At 47.2% G+C, this 22,434-nt stretch overlaps 1 protein-coding gene and 1 non-coding gene across 2 annotated transcripts; both read left to right on the top strand.

Annotated features, from left to right (window-relative positions):
* The first annotated feature begins 7,267 nt into the window (after positions 1-7,267).
* DUSP13B (dual specificity phosphatase 13B) lies at positions 7,268-21,916 on the top strand. Its single transcript, XM_083146218.1, has 4 exons — positions 7,268-9,044; positions 9,744-9,964; positions 20,594-20,682; positions 21,649-21,916. The coding sequence occupies exons 1-4, from the start codon at positions 8,920-8,922 to the stop codon at positions 21,766-21,768; spliced, it is 555 nt and encodes a 184-aa protein (XP_083002344.1). The 5' UTR covers positions 7,268-8,919; the 3' UTR covers positions 21,769-21,916.
* Positions 8,668-8,827, top strand: LOC146011932 (U1 spliceosomal RNA). Its single transcript, XR_014445111.1, has one exon. It is a non-coding gene; the product is annotated as a U1 spliceosomal RNA (small nuclear RNA).
* Positions 21,917-22,434: the final 518 nt, after the last annotated feature.

The following is a 22,434-nucleotide window of genomic DNA, read 5'->3' as shown; positions in this document are numbered from 1 at the left end:
CTGCCTCAAATGCACTGAACAAAGTAGGTCCTGGAGCGCAGGCTTATTCAACCCAGGATGCCGGCGGCCAATTAAAATGCTGCACTGGCTTTTGAGCACTAGAGACGCCATAGTGAAAGAAGTCGCTCAGAAGGGCTCTTCGTGACCACAAATATTTTATACTTTGTATCCAGGATAATTTTACTGGTGTGAGTTCCCTAGTACAGCACATCATCCCACACACCAGGGATGTTACATTGACAGCGACAGCGTCACTAATGAATTACAAGTGTTTTAGGGGAGGCTGATAGCTACTAGGTGGATGCTGAGATGTAAGTGATCTCATATAGTCTCAATCATCCAGATACAGAGTCTGAGTAAATCATATATGTTCATTATTAAATGGAAGAGTTGGCAAACTGACTTGGTGGTGACCTAAGACATGTCTGTATTTGCAGCTCATCAATGTCAAACATTGTTATAAAACCTCTGCACTTGGTCATTTGTATTTGTAAATTGTAGCCTGACTGTTGTGCTGTGAGTCATCTTTTATGTTTTCTCTATAAACATACATTAAATAAATGTAGGGTTACCACCTTTTTATCTTCATATTTCCCAGCAGGGGACGTCACCATTTTTTTACAAGAAAAAAAACTAGGGATTTACAAATATCCTCTTCCTAGGATAAAAGGTTGGGAATGTCACAACAAAAGATCAATAAGCTACAACACTGACAACTACAACACTGACAACAAATGCCACAATAGGTGCACATACTGTATAGCGTTAGGCAATTGGAATCCTTACATTGGAGACATGTTTTGCATCCAGCATCTTGCTTCAACATACAGTAGTGCAGAATACATAGAGGCATACAGGGGCGGATCCAGGAGAAAATGACAGGGGGGGGGGGGGGGGGCACCAAGATAGGGGAGGGGGGGGGGGTGTTAGTGGTGCCAGTGTGCACGCTGAGGAGGAAGGGAAGGAGGACAGAGATAGAGGGCGGGCATGGGATTAAAAATTAGGCCCTGGCATTGAAAGTACACAGGCCCACCTTGGCGTCAATACTGAAGGATGCAGTTGTGCGCACGCCGAAGGCGGAAAAGGGGGTGTAGCCTTGAGTGTTGTGTACCACACCATATACCACATCTACACACTATGCAACAAAATAGTAGACCCCCATTATACTTGCCCCTTACACATTATACCAAATTAAGTGAGCCAAAATTCACATACTGTAATACTACACAGAATATGGCAAAATTCACAAAAGGCTCCACAAACATGGACATTGCGCACCAAAAATTTTCACAATAATGCCCATTACAAGTTAAGCCACAGACCATAATGTCCATGACATATTATGCCAAACACCGTAATGCCTATTACAAATTATGCTACATAAGTGCTGCTTACCTACATGCTCGTTGCCAGGGGTTCCATGCTTGTTGTCATGTGGGATTCCATGCTTGTTGCCATGTGGGGTTCTACAGGAACTAGTTGCCGCCCACCACCGCCTGAAAGAAGTCACAGCTGGGCAGAGCATCCAGCTGCCCGGCTGTATACGATGTCCGTCACAGAGCTCACTGCAGCAGCCATCCCCCTAGGACATTTTTTTTTTTCAATTTAAATGCTGCCCGCCGCCTCTGACAATCTCCTCAAAAGTAGGTCTTTAAACCTCCGCAGACTTGTGTGCGCCAGAAAGAGGGGTTCATTTCATGCAGGAAAGTTACTGCTAGACTCATATTTAAAAACATGATTTGTTTCATATCTAAATTAAAGTTGAGTCAAAAGAAAGATAAACGTTCCACAACTGATGCGCTATTGTAAAACCAAATATGAGAGAAGCAGCCCATACACGCTGCGATGCGGGCTGTCCCGATGTGTGCTTTGAGGTGCGTGCTCCCGCGGCACCTCATCGCACAGTACAAAAAGTATGTGCTTGCACATACTTTTTGTACTTAGTTTTCATCACATTGCATCTCATTGCATGCACAACGCATGCACAGGCAATGCGATGTGATCCGTACTATTTAAGCCCACAACGCACGCCAGCACCAGGGCGTGTATGGGCAGCTTAAGAATGTAAAAAACAAGATTCATTTCTGCTTCTCTTTACTAAATTAAAGGGCATATGTAATAGGGTCTAATGTTGCTGGAGGTGCGTGATGACAGGCAATATTGGAGGTTTTTATTAAAGTGACAATAATGTACAAGCAAAAAGTCCCAAAACACCACAAGATCAATTGAAATCCCGCACCTCCGACAAACTTGGCTCTATTACATTTGCTTTCTACTCTTCAGACCCATGCACACTACAATACTACAATAATCACCGCCTATGCCAATATGTAGGGGGGGGGTCCATCGTTACCTATGACCTACTTCGTTTTTGTTTTTTTTAAATGCCGCCCGCCTCCGCCGCCTGAAAGAATTAACAGCCGGACAGATCGTCCTGCTGCCCGGCTGTATACAGTGTGCTCGTCAGGCTCAGCTCTGCAGCAGCCCCTAGGTCCCGGGCGACTCCCCGGCTATTTTGAAGCTTAGCTCGCGCGGCCGCCTGTCGGGACCGCGAGCCATTCAGAGCTTGCTCGCGGTCCAGCAGCCAATCAGGATCCAATCAGGAGTGGTGGCTCGTGATTGGCTGCCGGACCGCGACCAAGCTCTGATTTGCTCGCGGTCCCGACAAGCGGCTAGATATGCTTTAAAATAGCCTAGACTCAGGAGCCCCACGGGACCTAGGGGCTGCAGTGCTGCACAGCTGAGCCTGACGAGCAGCAGGACGATCTGCCCGGCTGTTAATTGTTTGCGGCGGCATTTAAAGTTTAAAAAAAAAATGGTGTCAGAAATGACAGGGGGGGCACGGGCACGTGCCCGGGTGCCCCCCCCCCCCCTAAATCCGCCAGTGGAGGCATATACAATTGGCTGCAAGATTTCTGTGGCAAAAATTAGCATGGATATCATGGCCAATTGTGGATTAACGCAACAATCTGCACTCCCAATTTCACGCGTCTCAATTGTGCCGCAATAAATTTACAAACATTTTGGATGGGGGAGGAATCTTCCCTGACTTTGCACCGCCCCAAAACATGTGAGCGGAAAAAGGCGTGGTAAATCCTACTGAAAACAAACCCCATAGGGCCCAGTGACATTACAGTGAGCAGGGAGTGGGACAGGGAAAACTGGGGTCATTCTCTGACTTCCAATCTTGAGGAATTTTATGATTCAAGTAAAAAAAAAAAAGAAGTTAAGCATTTCTGTGTGTAGGTGAATTACCTGACATTTAAAATACAGGGATATTTTAAGATTACCCAACTATCAAGAGTAATTCCATACAGGAAGTAGCCCTAAATTAATGGGAGGACATGACTTACAATAAGGGGGAACCAGGCTTTTATTGACAAAATCACACATTTTCGGTCAATAAATGCCATAGTTTAATGTACTTTAACTTATTTTGATACCAAACTAAACTGTGTTCTTAGTGCATGCTTTAGTGTATAGTCCTGGATAACATCCTACGATTTGCCTATAACACAATTGGCTGAGGTAGTTACCGAGGAAAGTGCTAGTAGCCTCGGACCTAATCAATTATTATTTATTTATTTACAGTTTCTTATATAGCGCAGCAGATTCCGTTGCGCTTTACAATAGTAGACAGTGATAAGACAAACTGGACAACAACAGACAGACTTGGAGGTAGGAGGGCCCTGCTGCAAGCTTACAATCTATAGAATTATGAGCCCTTTTCTGGGGCAAGTGATTGTTAAACCACTGATTCCAGGAAAAGTGCCCAGAGTTAATGGTAAACTCATACATGGCACCAGTGATAAGGACATAAATCCCTAACTGTGTATTTCTGTTTGAGCCTCCCTTAGGGTGGGATGTATTAAGCGGAAAATGCGGTAAAACCCCTGTTTTAATGTATTTCCCTATGTACTAAAATCCGGCCTCACTGATACCGCTGGGCAGGGTATCGCCACCTTTGGGTGGCGATACCCTATAGAAGCCTATGGGCTTCTTTTCGCCGCCCGCCACAAACTCGCCTCCCTCCCTCCCCCTGGCTTACCTTCTTGCAGGTCCTCCTGGACCCTGGAAGTTAAACCCCTCCTGCTTAGCTGTCCCCGGCATGAGGGGAGCAGTAGGCGGCTGGGAGGTGACGGAGACCCCGCACACCACAGTACAGGTATCGCGGGGGCCTCCATCACCACACTGCGGTGCCAGCCGCATATGTTAGTACATATGCACTGGCATCACGGCAGGCGGACAGCGATGTATTTTACTACATCCCACCCTTAGGCTTGAACAGGAATCTGAGTTAAGTGCAGTCTGGGAGCTGCAACTGAATCCCTGGCCATTGCGTGCCGTGCCTGTGGCTAAATCAGACCAGCCTTAGAGACACTCACAGAGTTAAGCTGGCCATACATCAGAACGATTCTAGGACCAAATGCATAAGTTCGATCGATTGTGTGATCAATGCCCATTGTGAGGTATTTTGGTGTGATAATGATGCGATGCGCGGTCTTGTGGGTCGAGAGGATGCTCCACTGATCATATGTGCTGCACATATGATTAGTCGGGATGGCTTGTGATCATAAGCAGATTGTATGTGTTTTAAGCACATATAATCAGCAGCGGCTCTTACCTCTGCGGAGGAGGGGGCTACCAGGATGCAGTCCCTTCGCTGCCGCTGCTGCTCTGCTCCTGGTCTCCACTTCTGCCGCCGCAATTCCATATCAAAGTCACCGGTCCCCAGCACGGGACCAGCGTATACACAGTAGCTTTTTACATACTGTGCATGCGCTGGCCCCAACCTCTGTGGGCTGCTTTTGCAGCAGCCCCCAAAGGCATATTCAGGGTCCTGGGTCTGGCACATGCGCAGCATCGTCCGTGGTACTGCACATGTGCAGAACCCGGTTTTGGGGCTGCCCCGCATCTGCACATAGAGAGGCATCCTGGAGAGAGGGAACACCTCCCAATGGGACTGCCTTGAGTGACAGGCAGGTCAGACTTCCAAGGCACTGCCAGTCACAGTGAAGCCAGAGCAGTCTCACAGATTGCATCTGGCTTCACTTAGGCAGAGAACAGTGGCAGATTTTACCTGGGGGGCTGCAGGCCATAGGTAAAAACCACCACTACATATGATCAATTGTTCGATTGATCATATGACTTACATACATCGTTATGCGAGCTTATAGCGAGCTTGAGATAAGGCAGATGGTGCCGCACAGGGCTGTAAACAGTGTGCAAGATGTACCGTCGCCCAATGTGGAGTGTAGCAACAACACTGGTGCCACAATGAGACACGTAAGACAGACTGATTCAAAACAAAGTATTAAATATGGACACCAATTATCGCCTAAAAAAACTGCCATTGTAAATCCAGCACTGATTGGTAAATGAAGCCATTATTTAAATGATCACAATGAGGCCCAATAAAAATACAAGGCTCAGGCATTTCCTATGTACTTTTATTCATTGATTTAATAAATGTAAACTATAAAACTTTGATATCTTGAATTTTAAATTTTGTATTACATTTTCTGCAGCACACATGAAGAGGTTATAATATTATGCAAGCAGTTGTTTTGTAGAACAGAGATTCAAGAGTGCCGAGGCCTATTATTCGAATTTAAATAAAGGTCAAGATCAAATAGAACACATAGTTGGCAAAAGGCTAATTTGCTTATTTGCGATGCTAAAAGTAATCTCCTCTAACAGAGGACAGTGTTGTGTTACATGTGTAATGGCCTTGCTAGATCACAGCTGGGTTCCTAACTAAATTTGGCAAGCTTTAGTTAGTTTGAAGATGTTTTGTTGTCAAATATTCTTACTAAAGATGATGTTATGCAAATAATTATTTTCCAAGCATCCACAAACATTTGTTAGCATTACCTGTATACAGTTACCTTTGGTGATACCTGGTGTGGAAGGCAATGATGTTCAGTGCATGTTAGTAAAAAGGGGCATGGCCTCCCGGGTAAGGGGTCAATATGGGGTTTTTCGCATTTTTCTAGTGCCTGAAAATATAGCCCATGGGCCTAGAGCCCGACCTACAGGGGCCTCAATTCTCCATCTCTCTGGTGTGGAATATAAATGTGTATGGATTTTTACCTTAAATCCATCACGGACCAAAATTGGACAACAAGCGAGTCCTCTGCAGCTGCCACCACTCCATAGGACGTCAGGATTCTGCCAACACCAAAGATGCGAGATCCATCCTAGGAATCATGAGTGGTCACATTACGCTTGAATTATAGCAGCAAACAAAACAAAAGGACATCATCGTTCCTCCACTATTTTTCCAGTTTGGAAAGGTTTGGGACATACCCTGTCAAATGGTCCATTAAAAATTCCACCCATAGAAGAGATATTAGTGACAGTGGCATAACTAGAAATAGTACTTGTTTTCTAGCACGGCGCCCATCGCATACCGGATTTAGTGGCGTGCGATGCGATCTTCCCGTTAAATTAACAGGAGTGCTTGTACAATGAAATATCGCATAGCATCGCATGCCAGCAAATGGCATGCGATGCAATGCGATTTTTAATTGTACAAGCACTCTGATGGGTGTTTACAATGTTAAATGCACCCCCATTGCCACCCCCCACTATCAATGGCAACCCGAAGCGTGGCGAGGGCAGCGAGCCCGTGAGGGGTGGCGGTACGTGACCTCCGACCTTTTCATACCCTCACTATCCATGTCGGTGTGGAGTTTATTTTAGATAGTGTGGTAAGCGCAGCGAGCCACCGAGCCCGAAGCGTGGGGAGCGCAGTGAGCCCCACGAGAGGACGCGGAATACGAGCCCGAAGCGTGGCGAGTGCAGTGAGCCCCGCGAGGAGAAGCGGAATACATGTAAAGTAATCCGTGTCCGCTCATCACGCTTCGGGCTCGGTGGCTCGCTGTGCTCGCCACACTATCTAAATTCAACTCCACACCGACGTGGATAGTGGGGGTATGAAAAGGTCAGAGGACGCGCACCGCCGCCCCTCGCAGGCTCGCTGCGCTCACCACACTTCGGTTTGGCGTTGATAGTGGGGGTGTCGTTGACAATGGCGCTGCATTTAACATTGTAAGCACCCATTAGGCACGCATCGCATGCCGCTATATTGCATGCGATGCGATTGTATAAGATGCACTTCGATCAAAATCGGGGGCGCTGTGCTAGGAAACAAGTACCCTAGAAATTTTGCTCCCCCTGCAAAAAAGTTTCTGTCAATATCCCGCCCCCCCCCCCCCCAATATTTTAGAAATATATATATATCCATATATTGTATATAGAAAAAAATGGATGCACTCTCCAGTTTAGTAAATGCAGGGGCGGATTGGCCCACCAGGAAACCAGGCCAGTTCCTGGTGGGCTGGCTCAGATTTTCACTTAGCTGGGTCGCCGATCATGCTGCCAGGGCCGGTCCTATCAGTTCCGGTGCTGGCGTCATTCCATATGTGTCATTCCATATTAATTTTGGGCTATGGTGCCCTTCTATGTGCTGGATCACTGCCAATTTCAAAACGCCGCTCTGACTGCACTGATACCATTGCTTCTTCACTACCCATACTGTAGGCATGGGGATCAGACAGCTGATCCTTGCGCCGGGAGGAGCTGTGTCCAGTGGAGGATAGGCTCCATCTCCCGGTAGTGCCATGTTTGGCCCCGCCTCCCGAAGGGGATAGAGGGGGTGTGGTCTAGCAGAAAAGGGGCGTGGCCTATGGGCCATCTGCGGCTGATGTCGGGACCTGAGTCTATAAGGCTGAGGCTCCTGGTGTCCATGAGGAGATAGGCAGCCATTTTATCTGGGACCGCTGGATGGGAGGAGGTACCCTGGCAGCAAAGGGTACTGCCATGAGCCCACCGATTGATTAGGTGGGGTGAGCGCAGGGCTCCCCTAGGAACCACTCCTATTTATGTACAAGAGGGGGAATGCCCTCTGAGTCTGACAGCAAGAAGCCCCTGCAGGGAGGAAGAGTTTGTGTGAGAAATCCCCTGCAGCAGAAGAGCGGGTAAGTGCCTATGATGTATAATGCTGGATCCCTGGTTGATAGCCCCTGGAGAAGTGCCCCATAGTGAGAAGGGGTCGTTACAAGATGGCAGCGAGGCTAGAGTGGGAGTACTGCGGATGAGTCCTGAAAACCGTATACATAAGTGGAAGAGCCCAGCAGTGAAAGGGCAGGTAGCTGACATGATGTGGGGGACAGCCCCCCGCACCATCGTTCCATTAGCATGAGAACGCCTATGAAATGCTTGGCATTTCCATATGCTAATGGTCCGCCCCGCTCCCTCGGTTCGCAAGGATGGGTGCGTGCACACAGCTAACAGTTTTGTTGTTGCACATGTCCAGAAATGTGCACGCGCAATGCCAAAACACACAAAGACGGCCATGGGAACATTCTTTTTGTAACAAAAAGATGTGTGCCTAGTACAGTACAAGCAACTTTGTATGTGCTACGATGTGAATATGCTTTACTAATCTGATAAAAAGTACAAAAGTACCCACCCTGCGTGGGGAGGGGCATCTCTCTACCAGCGTCTCATGACATAAGGCACAACGACGCTAGGTGAATGCAGATAACTTTGTATATTGAGTTATGGTAACATGCAGATTTTTTTCTTTAGATAATGGTTTATAAAAACAATGGTTTTTATTTGTACTGTAAATCGTGTGAATGATAAACATTAAGTCAAACCATACTTACCTGGCAGGGGAGATACGATGATCACGAAGGTGGTTCTCCCAGGGCAAGGCTCATCCATTGCACTCCGGGTGTGTTGACTCCTGCGATTTCCCTAAATGCGGGAAACTCGACTGCATAGTGGTAGTGGGGGACTGCGTCCGCGCTTTCCCCTGAAAAAAAAAATAAAGAAAAAAAAAATTAAGTCAAACCTAAATAAAGAAACAACCATGGTTAATCATGCAAATGATATTGTTTTGCATTTAGGATGGCTGGTGTGAAGTCCCACTATGAACCCTTACCTGTCCATGATCTGCAGAGATTTCTCTGGAATCACAGAGGATCTACAGGACATGTCAACCAAGTGTGGCCAAAGCTCTATCTGGGAGACGCGTAAGTAGAAGTTTTTTTATCAAAGACTTCAAATTTGTTCATCATGTAAAAGACCATTGGGTAAAGACCATGATGTAAAAGACCATTCACTCACTTACTTTTGCTATGTGGTACAGTGGTTTAATGCTCCAGCCCTGGAGTATAGGGACTAAATATTGCATGCAGTACTGTATATACAGTATATACTATGTTTGTATAGCCAGTGTTCAATGTACAAGCAGGATTTAAGACAATGTCTGGCATTGCTCCATAGACATCTACGGGCTTCTCTCTTCTGCACTGGTCGAGGTTTCCAACATCTTGGAAGCAGAACAGCCGCAGGCTGGTCATTGATTGACAGTCTGCTGTCGTACAGGGGGCAGTGATGGTTTGTGGAATGGAGGCCTGCCACCACCATTTATGGGTAGGGAAGAGGTCAGAGATCCCCATTGTAAGAAAAAGATTTCATGGCATCTGTGATGGGTGGCTTGGGTGGAACTATGGGTGCCATAAGCTGCTTGATGGTGGGCGAGAGATCCAATGCTGCATCGTAGTATGCCGGTTGGATCTCTACTGCAGCAGGTGGTGTCTCTCTGCAATATACGCATCCTGTTATATTAATGGTATCTCTAGAGAACTTGCAGGATCTTTTAGGATATTTTTTTTTTTGTGGAAGGCAGATGGTTTCCTATAAGGCCATTTCCCATTGTGTATATACAGGTTCACTGCCAGGGATAAGGCTGCTCTCCGCCAGTTGAAAATTACACACATAGTGAATGCTGCCTCGGGAAGGTACCGCATAAACACGGGGCCAGAGTTCTACAGAGACCTGAACATTGATTACTATGGAGTGGAGGCAGATGATGACCCACATTTCGACCTTAGTGTTTACTTCTTTCCAGCAGCAGAATTTATACGAGCCGGTCTGCAATCACCCCAAGGTAAAATAATAATAATAATTAATAATAATGATAATACATAACAATATCAGTGAAACATAAAGATTACAAATATAGTATAAAGGTGCATACACACTGTGTGATTTTGGCTATAGCTGATTTTGACTATACGATTTCCCTTGAGCTTCCATGAGTCCAGAACCAAACGATTTTGTCTATATTTACTTGAGGTTTTACCCATGGCCTATTTGACTATACTAGAACATTAGATTATATAGTCAAAATTGGCTTGCCTGCGATGCTGATCCCACGGGGTGTGCCTCAGCATTACAAGCTGTATACACACTGTGCAATTTGTGCTATAGATATATATATATATAGTGCTTTATATAGTAAAAATTGGATGATCAAACCACACTAAAGTTTCCGAATAGGTCATAATGATCCTGTGTATGGGGTATGTCAGCACTCGCCCTGAATTCGGCCATCTCCAGCCAAGATAAAATCCTGTACAATCTTGCAAAAGATATAGATAAGTGGCTAAACCCAGGAATACGCTGTAGTTGACGATATATTCAGATTGAGCAGCATATAGGGCCAACCTCAAGATACGACGAAAGATTAGCAGGATGCAACAAGGTGGACAATTTATCGCTGTGACTCACCGCTGAGCAAATACATTTTCCTGTGTACCCAGCATTATACACATTATGCCACATCGAGCTTCTACTGTACACCTTATTCCAGTTAGAACCCCTACCTGGAATAGCAGGGTGTAAAGTCAGTTACAGTGTGTGTGTGTGTGTGTGTGTAATGTACCCACACCCCCCATCCTGGGATAGGGATTGGTACAGCCAGATATCACCCATCGATACATAGAGTAAGATAAGAACCGCTTTGCCTATGTAGTCTGCCATTTTGTCCCAACACATGCTATAGTTTGGTTCCAGAACGACTACCTGGAATGCAGGGCCAGACTGGCTATCTGGCTCTTCTGGCAAATGCCTTGGCCTTGTGTGCTGATTTTTGTTGCAGCCATATGTTCAGGATTTAGTGCTTACAGCACCACCTCCTGTGCTGAGCGCCGGGCAGCCACGTCATGATGTCATGACGCGACCGCTGCGCATTTGATCCACCCAGTGCTGCGGGCTGCCCGATCCCCGCTGTAATGTATGAGGAATAGACAGGGAGCCCTGCAGCTGCTGGTGAGTCAGAGCCGGTGGGCGGGCATATGGCTCTGTGGTCCCAGACGGCTTCTTTTCGCTGCTCCTCCAGCTTCAGGGGCTCAGGGTGCTGCCTCTGCTGTGTACGGACATCGCCTGACTACTGCCATCTACAAATATATTCTAATTAGAGAACAGGGGGCTGTTAATATTAATAACACTGGAGGGGCTGTTATGTGGGCAATGTTTAAGGTGCACTACTTGGGGGAATTATGTGTAAGGGACATTACTGGGGGCATAATATGGGCATTACTTGTGTGTTATTATATGTAATGGGCAATACAGTGTGTGGCAATGTGTAATGGGCATAACGGTGTGTTCCAGAATGTGGAATGGGCAATACGGTGTGTTCCATAACATGTAATGCCTCCTTTTGTGATGCCACACCCAGGGCCGGTTGGCGCCCTCCTGCAAATTTTAAATTTGCGCCCCCCATTTTACGAAGGGACAGTGCACACCGAAAAAAGATGTGTGGTCTCACAAGGAAGGGGCATGGCCACACAATAGTACTCCCAATTCAAATTATGACACAGAGTAGCACAATCTTGTTCTCATTACACAGCACCAGAGCTGTAACTCTGGCAGAAACGGAATTGTGACCCCACCACCACCACGGAGAAACAGGGAGAGTGCGCGCCGAAGGCGCGCACAAAAAAATGTAGGGGCAAGGCCACATAACCGTACTAATAACACCGTTATTACACATTATGCCACAGTAATGCCATTTACAAATTATGCCACACATTGTGATGCACCTTATACATTATGCTATGTGCAATGCCCCAAGTACTCCTGCTTGTACACATAATGTCACCAGTAGTGCCCCTTAAACAATGGCCCAGTAGTGGCCATCACAGTATGCCCCCAGTACTGCAGTGTAATCCAGTCCAGTCTAGTGCTGAGCCCAGCAGAGCCTGCATAGGCGTGGAATTGATTTTCAAATATGACACAAGCTCATGAGCCAATCAATAACTGCAGCTGCCGGACCACAAGCTCTGATAGCAGTGACAACTGGCAAATGGCGGTGAGGGGTGCTTCCAGATGGTATTCCCACAGTGCAAATGGGCAGGGCACCGCTGGCACACACCTATTTATGGCCCTGCACAGCACCTAGTGCCCCTTATTCACATTACACTTCACAGTAGTGCCCCTTACACAAAATTCCACAGTAGTAGCGCTGCTTATACATATAATGCTTACTGTAGTAGAACACTTACACCAGGCATGTCCAAACGGTGGTTCTCCAGCTGTTGTGAAACTACACATCCCAGCATGCCTTGCCATATTTTTTAGCATTCCCTAATAGGAAAACTGTGGCACGGCATGATGGGACTTGTAGTTTCACAACAGCTGGAGGGCCATAGTTTGAACATGCACATATATAATGTCCACAGTAGTGGCGCCACTTACACATAATCCCCACTGTTGGCCACAATAGTAGCATTACTTATACATAATGCCCAATGTATCCCACAGTAGTAGCAGTGCTTATACATAATGCCCACTGTTGCCGACAGTAGTAGCGCTGTGTAACGCTCACATCAGTTGCCAACGGTAATAGCACTATGTAATGCCCACAACAGTTGCTGACAGCAGTAGCCCTGCCAGGGGCATAGAAGTCAGTTGACGCAGTGCTCTGTGTATCTGGGAGGGAGCTGATGCTGCTAATAGTCAGTGTTCTGGAAGGTACCAGCGGTGCCACTTTCTGTACAGCACAAGGATATATGTGTATAATAATGGGGTATGGGTGAAAACCGGACCAGGACAAACCCCCCGGACCGCCGGACCGCCGGACCAGACATCAAACTCTGCATTTTAGAGCTTGTAGCCTCCGGTCCGGGGGGTGTCCTGTCCGGGGGGGGGGGGGGGCTGCCTGTCACACCTGTCACCAGGTAGAGGAGGAGGGGTAGAATAAAGCCTCCCTGTATAGTCCGGCATGTAGCAAAAACCGGACGGTCCGGACCACCCGGGGAGGCTGTAATCTCCCCTCCCCCATGTACCTGGTGATATCTATCACAGGGACCCCCCCGGACAAGACACCCCCCTGACAGAACACCCCCCCGGACCGGACCCTACAAGCTCCGGACTGCAGATTTTGATGTCCTGTCCGGAGGTCCGGAGTTTAGTCCGGGTCTGGTTTTTACATAGTCCCATAATAATGTGTATAATAATACAGCCAGAAAAGCTGTGCTGGCCAACTGGCACATTACATATATAATATAATTTGGGGGGCACCAAAATGATATTGCCTCTGAGTGGCTGGGATGATGCACAGCCTGCCTGCCCCCTCCATTAGTGGTCAATTACCTTCTTCTTGCTCAGCAGTCAGCACCTCCAGTCTTCATTGCGTGCGTCTGCTGCAAGTGCAAGGAGTAACTTCCTGGTCCTGCACCTGCTTCTTCCTGGCTGAGTACTGAGTTCGACCACTCTCAGTCTCTCACTAACCAGCAGGCAGCAGCGGCTCACAGTGGTACACTCAGCGCTCCGCTGTGCTGCCTGTGTGGGCGCGCTGAGCCTGCAGACGGAGCCGCTGCCTGTCATAAATTTTGACAGGTGCCGGCTGCTGCTCCCGGCAGTAATATCATAGGAAGCTGAAGCTGAAGCTGGCGGGTGGGACTCGGGGCGCCTCTCAGGGTCGGCGCCTACCTGCTTTGCAGGAGGCGCTGAGCGGGTAGCGCCGGCCCTGGCCACACCTCCTTCCCATGAGGCAACGACCCCTTTTTGACGCGTGGCTACGCTGTGCAAGGGTCCCGCCTACTGCGAGTTGGCCTGTGTGCTCAAAATGCCAGGGCTGATTTCTGGTCCCAGTCCAACCCTGCTGGAATGATAGTATAAAATAACATGATCCAGTCTTGTACAGTCTATTGTCGCAACACGTGTCGGTCTCCCACACACATGTACTGTGTATACACACAGGGAATGTCCCTGACAATTACCGCACTGGAAACTCCCCCAATAAATAATACCAGTAAAATTCCCATTCACACAAATTCACTGAGTCACTACCACAATTCTGCACTGAATATTAGCTCTTAGACCCAGGCACCCATTCTTTTCACTCCAAGCAATGTGATCAGACCTTGATACAAGTATAATCAATCACTGCTGTGTATATATATAGATAGATATATCTATCTATCTATCTATATATATATATAGATAGATATATCTATATATATCTAGATATAGATATAGATAGAGAGAGAGAGAGAGAGAGAGAGAGAGAGAGCGCAAAATCACACTTATACAAAGAGAAAATCACACTTAGAGATAAATAATTCAGTCACGACTAATCTATATATGTACATTATCCATAGTAGAATAGGTGTAGTGCAGGCAGTACTAGTGATAGCGGGTTAGACAGTGTAAAATGACAATATTATGCTGGTGTGAAGGGCATTGGAACATTAGGGTGTTACAGAGTAAAAATGAGTATATAGGGATATAAGGTGTGTCAGTCCGTAGCAAACACCTGGAGGGTCTGCAGACTGTCAGAACAGTATTTGCAGGGTATCAGCAATATTAGGTGGCTGGGCGGACATCTGTCACAGGGGGTGCCCCTGGTGTGGAGCTCTGCGGGGTGTCAGATAGGAACACTAGGAGGTCAGAGACAAAGATTCAGGTGGTAACATTAGGGTGACACAAAAGGCAGTAACGTTAGACAAATACTGGGTGATCAGGTGTCAGGCAGTAGCATTAGAAAGCTACAGATGATATCAGGTGTGCAAGACTCAGGCAGTAATATAAAAGGGTCACACAGCAGTGATATCAGGGTACCATCATCTTGGCGGTGCATGGGCAGTAGCATTAGGATTTCCGATAATTTCAGGTACCATGCACTAACAATGCGTGTCAGGTAGTAACATTTTGATGTCACACAGCAGCAACACCAAATGTCACATTCAGGTGTCCTTACCATTGAGGTGTGCAGGCTCTTGAACAGTTTGCAGAAGGTCTTGTGGGGATCGGGGAGCTGGATCCCTCCCGCTTATGTCTTCGGTAGTTTCCGGGCTATCAGGTTGGAAAGGGGCCATTTCCCTCCTAGTCCTCCTCCCAGGGCCCTCATATGGCTGCCAGGAGACTCCTGAAAGGCAGAGTCCTTGTTTGTGCTGTTCCCATCCTCCTCCTCAAATTGTAATCTCAGGACTGTGGATGCTGAATGCTGCAGAGCGCACAGGGAGGAGCGACCATCATCAGAGTACTCAGAGGAATAGGTGGCTAATCAGGGTGGATGTGGAAAGTGGAAACACAGGGCCCTGCTTTTACTTCTTCAGTACCTGATCATCTCAATAAGAAAATATATAATATATGCAGGGACATCGCATTAACACTAAAAGAGGGGATAATGTAGCATTGGCCTTTGGGCAAAGAAAGCATTCATTGTTAATGTCAAAATAACAGGTTTTTTTGTGGAAATTTAAAAAGATTTATAAATCATAGTTTCATAAAAGGAACATGCAAAACAATTTCTACTCATTCCAAAGCTGCCATCACCTGCATCTACTTTTTCAGTTCATTTTGGTACACAGGGTTTCTGAATTCTACCCAACATTTCCAAATATTTTACCGGTGGGTTATAGTGTCACAAAGGTCAGTAAAACAGGGCAGTAAAACCTTATTGCAGGACCTTACCTCCAGGGAGGGGTGTAGCGAGGGTGGAGGGCGACGGAAGATAACAGGGCCCTGGAGCTGTGCCTGCACCGCCAGCTCGCCTGATCGCCTGCCCGCTCCCCCTTTTCACTGCGCAAGAGCCTTGCCTACTACAAATGTATTATTATTTATTTATTAGCAGTTTCTTATATAGCGCACACAGATTCCGCAGCGCTTTACAGGGTATAGTTGAACATTCACATCAGTCCCTGCCCCAGTGGAGCTTACAATCTATATTCCCTACCACATATACACGCACACAGACAGTCTAGGGTTAATTTATTTGTTGGAAGCCAATTAGCCTACCAGTATATTTTTGGATTGTGGGAGGAAACCGGAGTACCCGGAGGAAACCCACGCAAGTACGGGAGAATATACAAACTCTGCACAGTTGGGCCATGATGGGAATCGAACCCATGACCTCAGTGCTGTGAGGAAGTAATGCTAACCATTACACCATCCGTACTGCCCCATCGGGGGAGGAGGGGTTAAGAAACATGCCCTTGCTCCAGGCACCATGGCACCTAGCTACACCACTGCCTCCAGGGCTGTGGTGTCTATCTTCACTTCCAGCCAAACTTGGATACTGGATATTTGGAATAGATCAGCGTAGGAAGAAATTGTTCTCGACTGTAGCAGATTGCCTTCAATGAGGCAGTGCTCTATCCAGGTTTATTGGTACCCTATTAGAGCTTCCACAAGGACCACAGATACTGCCCAGAATGTGGACTCTAGGCAGGAGGCATGGTACCCCAGGGTGCCGGATGACTGTCTGACAGGGGGGGATCCTGATGGCCAGTATCCCAACGTTGTTCCAACAGGGGGGATCCAGACCCACAGCGGCTATTCTCCCTTGTGGGGTTCAAAACCTCCATAGAGGGAGAATAGAACCTGTGGCGAGCTAATCGAGCCTCCGAGCCCGCAAGGAGCTTCTTTGCACTCGCCCCCCAGTCGGAGCACCAGCAGTCAGGATTCGGACGTCGGGATACTGACCATCGGGATCCCCCCTGTCGGACCTCCATACCACACCCGGTACTCCAAGCATACCACAAGGCTCATTGGTGCAACAAAATTACAATGAAAGCATTTCCCAAATCAATAGATTATATAGGTTTGAATATGCTAAAATAAAGCAATGATGCTTAACTCTTTAATCCCAGAACAGAAAAAAAAAAAAACATTAGAATCCCAAAGCTTTTGCAGTTACACATCCATACAGTGTCAGACTGGGGCAGGAGGGGCAGTGATAGGGCCCATATTTAGGAGTGTGGCCAACCAACATTAAAGGAGGGTTTGGGTGTCCAAAGGGTTCCAAAGCAAGTACCAGCATTTCCCCCTCTAGATATGGTTACTAAGAAGAATTGGATTTCCCCCCTCCCCCCTCCCCAAAAAAAAGCAACACATGAAAACAAAAACATGTGTGAGATTTTTTTAAAGATTCGCTCCCAATGGTTGAACTTAATGCAAAAATTACGGTGTTGGACGAGGTTCTGGACAGTCGGTATTGTTGGTGTGCGGGTGGTCGTAGGAGCAGTAAGCTGAAGTTTTGCCTAGGGTGCCGAAAAACCGTGCACTGGCTCTGTCCTTAGTCACGTATTGCCCTGACCCATAGCCGGGGTAGATGAATGCACCGGCGAGGACGAGCACCGCACACCAGCTACACACTGACATGGGATTACAATGAAATGGATTAAAGGCAGGTGCAGATCACGTCAGCCAGGAATCTTATGTAACTGTAATAAGTACTTCTCCAGTGTGTGCACATAACTGATGAGTGTCCAGTGATTCCCAGTATTCTATAATTAACAGTTAAATGGCCAGACAAGTATGACCTTAAGATTACATGCATCAGATGTTGAGAATGTACTAAATATATTTTTCAAGCATTGAACACATTAATTCATTCATCTTGTACTCTAAATAAACAATGAATTAAGAATATGTGGAAACGTTACATTAACATGACCAGTACAAATGCATAAACAGAGGCACGGCGCCCAGGAATCAGCATACACCAGTGGAGTGTTAAGCCCGCTCCCCGTACTCCTATTGGCCGGGGGACAGCATGAACACTGCTATAGCTTATGCTGATTCTCAGGCAGCGCTGAAGATCCCCGGGGCATTGATACAGCATGTATATTACATGCATGATAACACGCATGTCTATATGCGCTGTGTGTTCCCCCTTGCAATACTTGGTTGGCACTGCAGCCGCCTCTGGTGTTCTGCCATTTTAGCTCAGATGTCAAGAACCAAGGATTTACCCTTCCTGCATCTTCTCAAATGAGAAAGAGGAACCATATTATTGATTTTTGCTCACAGGTATTAGATACATCTACATAACATACATGATTGGCTGGTTCTTTATCTCAGTCATGTTATCCCCTATGCCGTACTTTGATTCGTCGGCTACGTTTAGTGACTGTGTGTGGCTGTAACTGTGGCCTGTGCAGAGTTTTGAATCCAGTGACCCATCTCTTGTACCAAGGCCTGAGCTAATTCCTATGCGCACTGATAATGATGGCTGCTATCTGGATAAGCAGAAGGATAAGTGCTGGGGGGCGATTCTGATTCATTCAGACAGGGTTAAATTTGGAACCAGTCTGCAGCTTACTGAGCCAACCAGAATAACCCCCTTAGTTCAAAGCATGCATAGCAACTATAATTGATGCAGAATTGCGTGCAGCATTGAAAAGACCCCATACAATCTGCTCCATCCCCATACCTCCCAACTTGTGCATCCCGGCAGTCGGGACGCTGCTGCGGCGCGCCGAAATTTTCGGGGGGGGGCCTAATTTGGGGGCGTGGCCTATACTAGCGGCTCGTCCGCGAGGCCACGCCCCCATTTTGCCGCTATGGGGGCATGACCCAGAGGCTCTGTGAGCCTCTAGCCATGCCCCCAGCCCCCTGGCTGCGGGAATAGACGCTGTGCGCATGCGCACAGCGTTTATTCCCCGCTGCTTAGCAGCTGACAGGGGGGACTCCCAACAGCCCCCCCACACCGCGGGACACTGCCGCCCGCGGGTGGGACATCGGGACAGGCCCTGACAATCGGGACTGTCCCGATAAAATCGGGACTGTTGGGAGGTATGCATCCCAAACACAAAACCTCGTCACCATTTCTCAAGTCATATCCCGGGTCTGAAATAAATAAATACATAAATATGCAGCCAGGGTGAGGGGAGACCTAGACACATTTCTTACCCTTGATACACCTCCCTATATGCTGCTGGGCCTCTTCACCTGCTATCAGCCATCCAGCAATTAGCAGCTTACAGCCAGTAACTGATTGGCTGCAGCCGGCAGAGAATGTTTTCTGGATTTTGTGTAATTCACAACCAAAGCAGCCGAGCAGCAATCTCTACCAGCCTCACAAGATCCTCCAGACGCACCAGCAAACCCCTGCATGAAGGCCCCTAGTATTGTGGGGCCCTAGGGCAGCTGCCCAGTATTCGCATGCGTTAAGAATACTTAACTTCTTGACAGGGTGATAAGGAGAGATAAACATCCAGCCAATCACCTGCTAACTGCCATGTTACAGGCTGCGTTTGAAAAAAGTCAGTAAGGAGCTGATTGGCTGATTACTATTCAATACACAGGCCTGCAGGGCTGGGAGATGGATCCGATGATTTTACGTGCTATGATTGGTCAAGATCTTTTACATCGTAAGTACATCATGTGCCAAAATACACCAAATTGTGAGTCCGGGAGCAGCCGGGGAGTTCACGGGAAATCATGAGATGATTTGGATCGGATGCTGGTCTTACCAATGTATGGCGAGCATTAAGCAATATAGAGGGCATTTATTTAGGTACTCTTTACCTAGCAGGGCGCCCACGATTTTGATCATGGGCATCGCAGGTAAAAAATCGCGGGCATCGCATACACTAAAAAATCGGGTGCGAATCGACCGACGCGAGGCCCGCGATTTCCCATAGGGAACAATGTTAAATGTCTCAATTGACCCGTTTTTCCTGTTCAATGCCTCAATTGACCCGATTTTTCCATAGGAAACAATGTTAAATGGCCCACAGAGGCCAAATAGGCACCCTGAAGTGTGAAATGGCCCCCACAATTGTTAACGCCACCCCACGATCAACGTGAACCCGCCGCGAGGGGAGGCGGTACGCGTCCTACGACCTTTTCATACCCCCACTATCCACGTCGGCGTGGCGTTGAGAATAGAAAGTGTGGCGAGCGCAGCGAGCCACCGAGCCCAAAGCGTGGCGAGCGCAGCGGACAGCTGTGAAGCCCGCGAGGGGACGCGTATACCTGTAAAGGTGTCCGCGTCCGCTCGCCACACTTCGGGCTCGCCACACTTTCTATTCTCAACTCCACGCCGACGTGGATAGTGGGGGTATGAAAAGGTCGTAGGACGCGTACCGCCGCCCCTCGCGGGCTCGCAGCGCTCGCCACGCTTCGGGTTCACGTTGATCGTGGGGTGGCGTTAACAATTGTGGGGGCCATTTCACACTTCAGGGTGCCTATTTGGCCTCTGTGGCCCATTTAACATTGTTTCCTATGGAAAAATCGGGTCAATTGAGGCATTGAACAGGAAAATCGGGTCAATTGAGACATTTAACATTGTTCCCTATGGGAAATCGCGGGCATCGCGTCGGTCGCATCGCACCCGTTTTTTTAGTGCATGCGATGGCCGCCCTTCTAGGTAAAGAGTACCTTTATTTATTGTATTGATATGAACAATATCATTTTTTGTCTTTGCACCAGGTGCAATAAACGTCTTTCCTTATGGGACAACATGTATGTGCAATTCTGTCAACCAATACTGTCTTTGCAGGCACGGTGTTGGTCCATTGTGCAATGGGGATCAGTAGAGCAGCATCCATCGTTCTCGCCTTCTTAATGATCTCTGAGAAGCTGTCCTTACTAGGGCCCTTATTCTGATTGACGCGTACTTTTCCGCATACTTTCGGATCGCGTCTTTACGGCGTCTGCGCATGCGTGGAGAACGCAACGCGCATGTGCCACGCCTTGACTCCGTACCTGTTCGGGCAAATCCCGTACAAAACTGTTCACCGCAATCAGTCGGGAAATATGGGCGTATTATGGGCGTCATGCGGAATGACACATGGGCGTAGTTTCAAAGTGGGCAAAACGGGGCGGAAACATGGGCGGACACGGGGGAGTACACTTATGTTGGGGGGCGTGCATTCGGATACCACTCCGAATGCACGCGAACAAAAAGGGAAGAAATGTGCGGTGTCCAAAAGGCTACTATTGCTTTGCGGACACCACTCGTTCCTGCGGTAGGCGAACGGACCGCCTAATGACTACAAGCATTAACACCTGAACCCAATAGAATCGACTCCTTTACTCATTACTCACTAATAGGACGCTTGTCAGTGCTTTAATTGAAACCATTGCACTTCAATTGCTGTAAGGGTTAATGTGTGCAATGCATGTGTTAGGCATGCTTGTAAGGATATATTGGCATCTAATTGATTCCAATTCCAAATAAGCATTTTTGTATGAGGATAGGTAATTGAATAAGTGGGTCATGTGATGTATTGCAGAATAGACATAATAGTTGGGTTGTTTGGCGTAAATACTCCGCTTACGTGCGGAAGCACCGCTTGACTCCCGTTTGGATGCGGTATTCCCGTGCATACTCTGTAATACTATGTAATACCGTGCAGAATCGGAGTGTTTCTCCCGCACACGCATGGTTTGTATGTCGTCCGTAAACACGCCCTGTTCTTAAAGAGTGAGTCCGTCCGAATGCGGAGGACACGTGGGCGTTTCTACGGACGATGGCCGCACGCGGCAGCACACCGTGGCGTGCGGACCGCACCGTAAGAATTCGGGAATATCCGCACCGATCAGAATAAGGGCCTAGATGCCCTGCGCAGCGTGAGTGAGCACCGCGACATCTGCCCCAACCCCGGCTTTCTTGAGCAGCTACGGCAACTGGATATGAAACTAGAGGCCAAGAGAAGAGGCAGAAGTGAATAGGAAAATTATTTTGTGATACGGATTTTAAGCTTTCCCTATGTACATAAACCAATGATAACTTAGATGCTAAAGTATTTAAAGGGCAGAATCTCAAATTTTTCATTTAGGCCACAATTGCTTTTTTCTACAATAAACTCAATAAAACTAATCTATGCATTTTGTCCCTAATGGGGTGTACTGATTGCTGATTGCTGATCCTGATTTGACATCGACGCCCGCCTGGAACACTGTGTGATTCAGTGTTATTTTCTATTCGATTTGGACTATGGATATTTAGAACATCTCTCACAGAGATGTTGGCACGCAAAGGGTTAAAAAAATCATTAAAACACATAAAAATTTGCTTGTTGCGCATAGGGTTCGTGTGGAGCTGCTCTGATTTTAGGAATACGGATACAAAGCGCTGATGGTAAGGAAGGGGGGTAGGTAAGACAAACGTAGTGGAATGGGAGAGAAGAGGGGATATGGAGTTAGAGAGAAAAAATAAAAATATAAAAAATAAAATTAAAATAAAATTGAGAATAAAAAAATTAAAATAAATTTTCAAAATATATATATTTTTTTTTTTACCTCAATACAGAATCAGTTAAACTCCCTAAATCCCATTATAATGGCCATTTTAAGTTATGGTCTTTATACACAAAAATGGGCATAATACGTACTTTG

The sequence above is a fragment of the Crinia signifera genome, chromosome 6 (assembly GCF_055691185.1).
Source record: "Crinia signifera chromosome 6, ASM5569118v1, whole genome shotgun sequence".
Classification (NCBI taxonomy): Eukaryota; Metazoa; Chordata; class Amphibia; order Anura; family Myobatrachidae; genus Crinia; species Crinia signifera.
The sequence above is the reverse complement of the archived record's forward strand: the minus strand, read 5'-3'. Positions and strand labels throughout refer to the sequence as shown.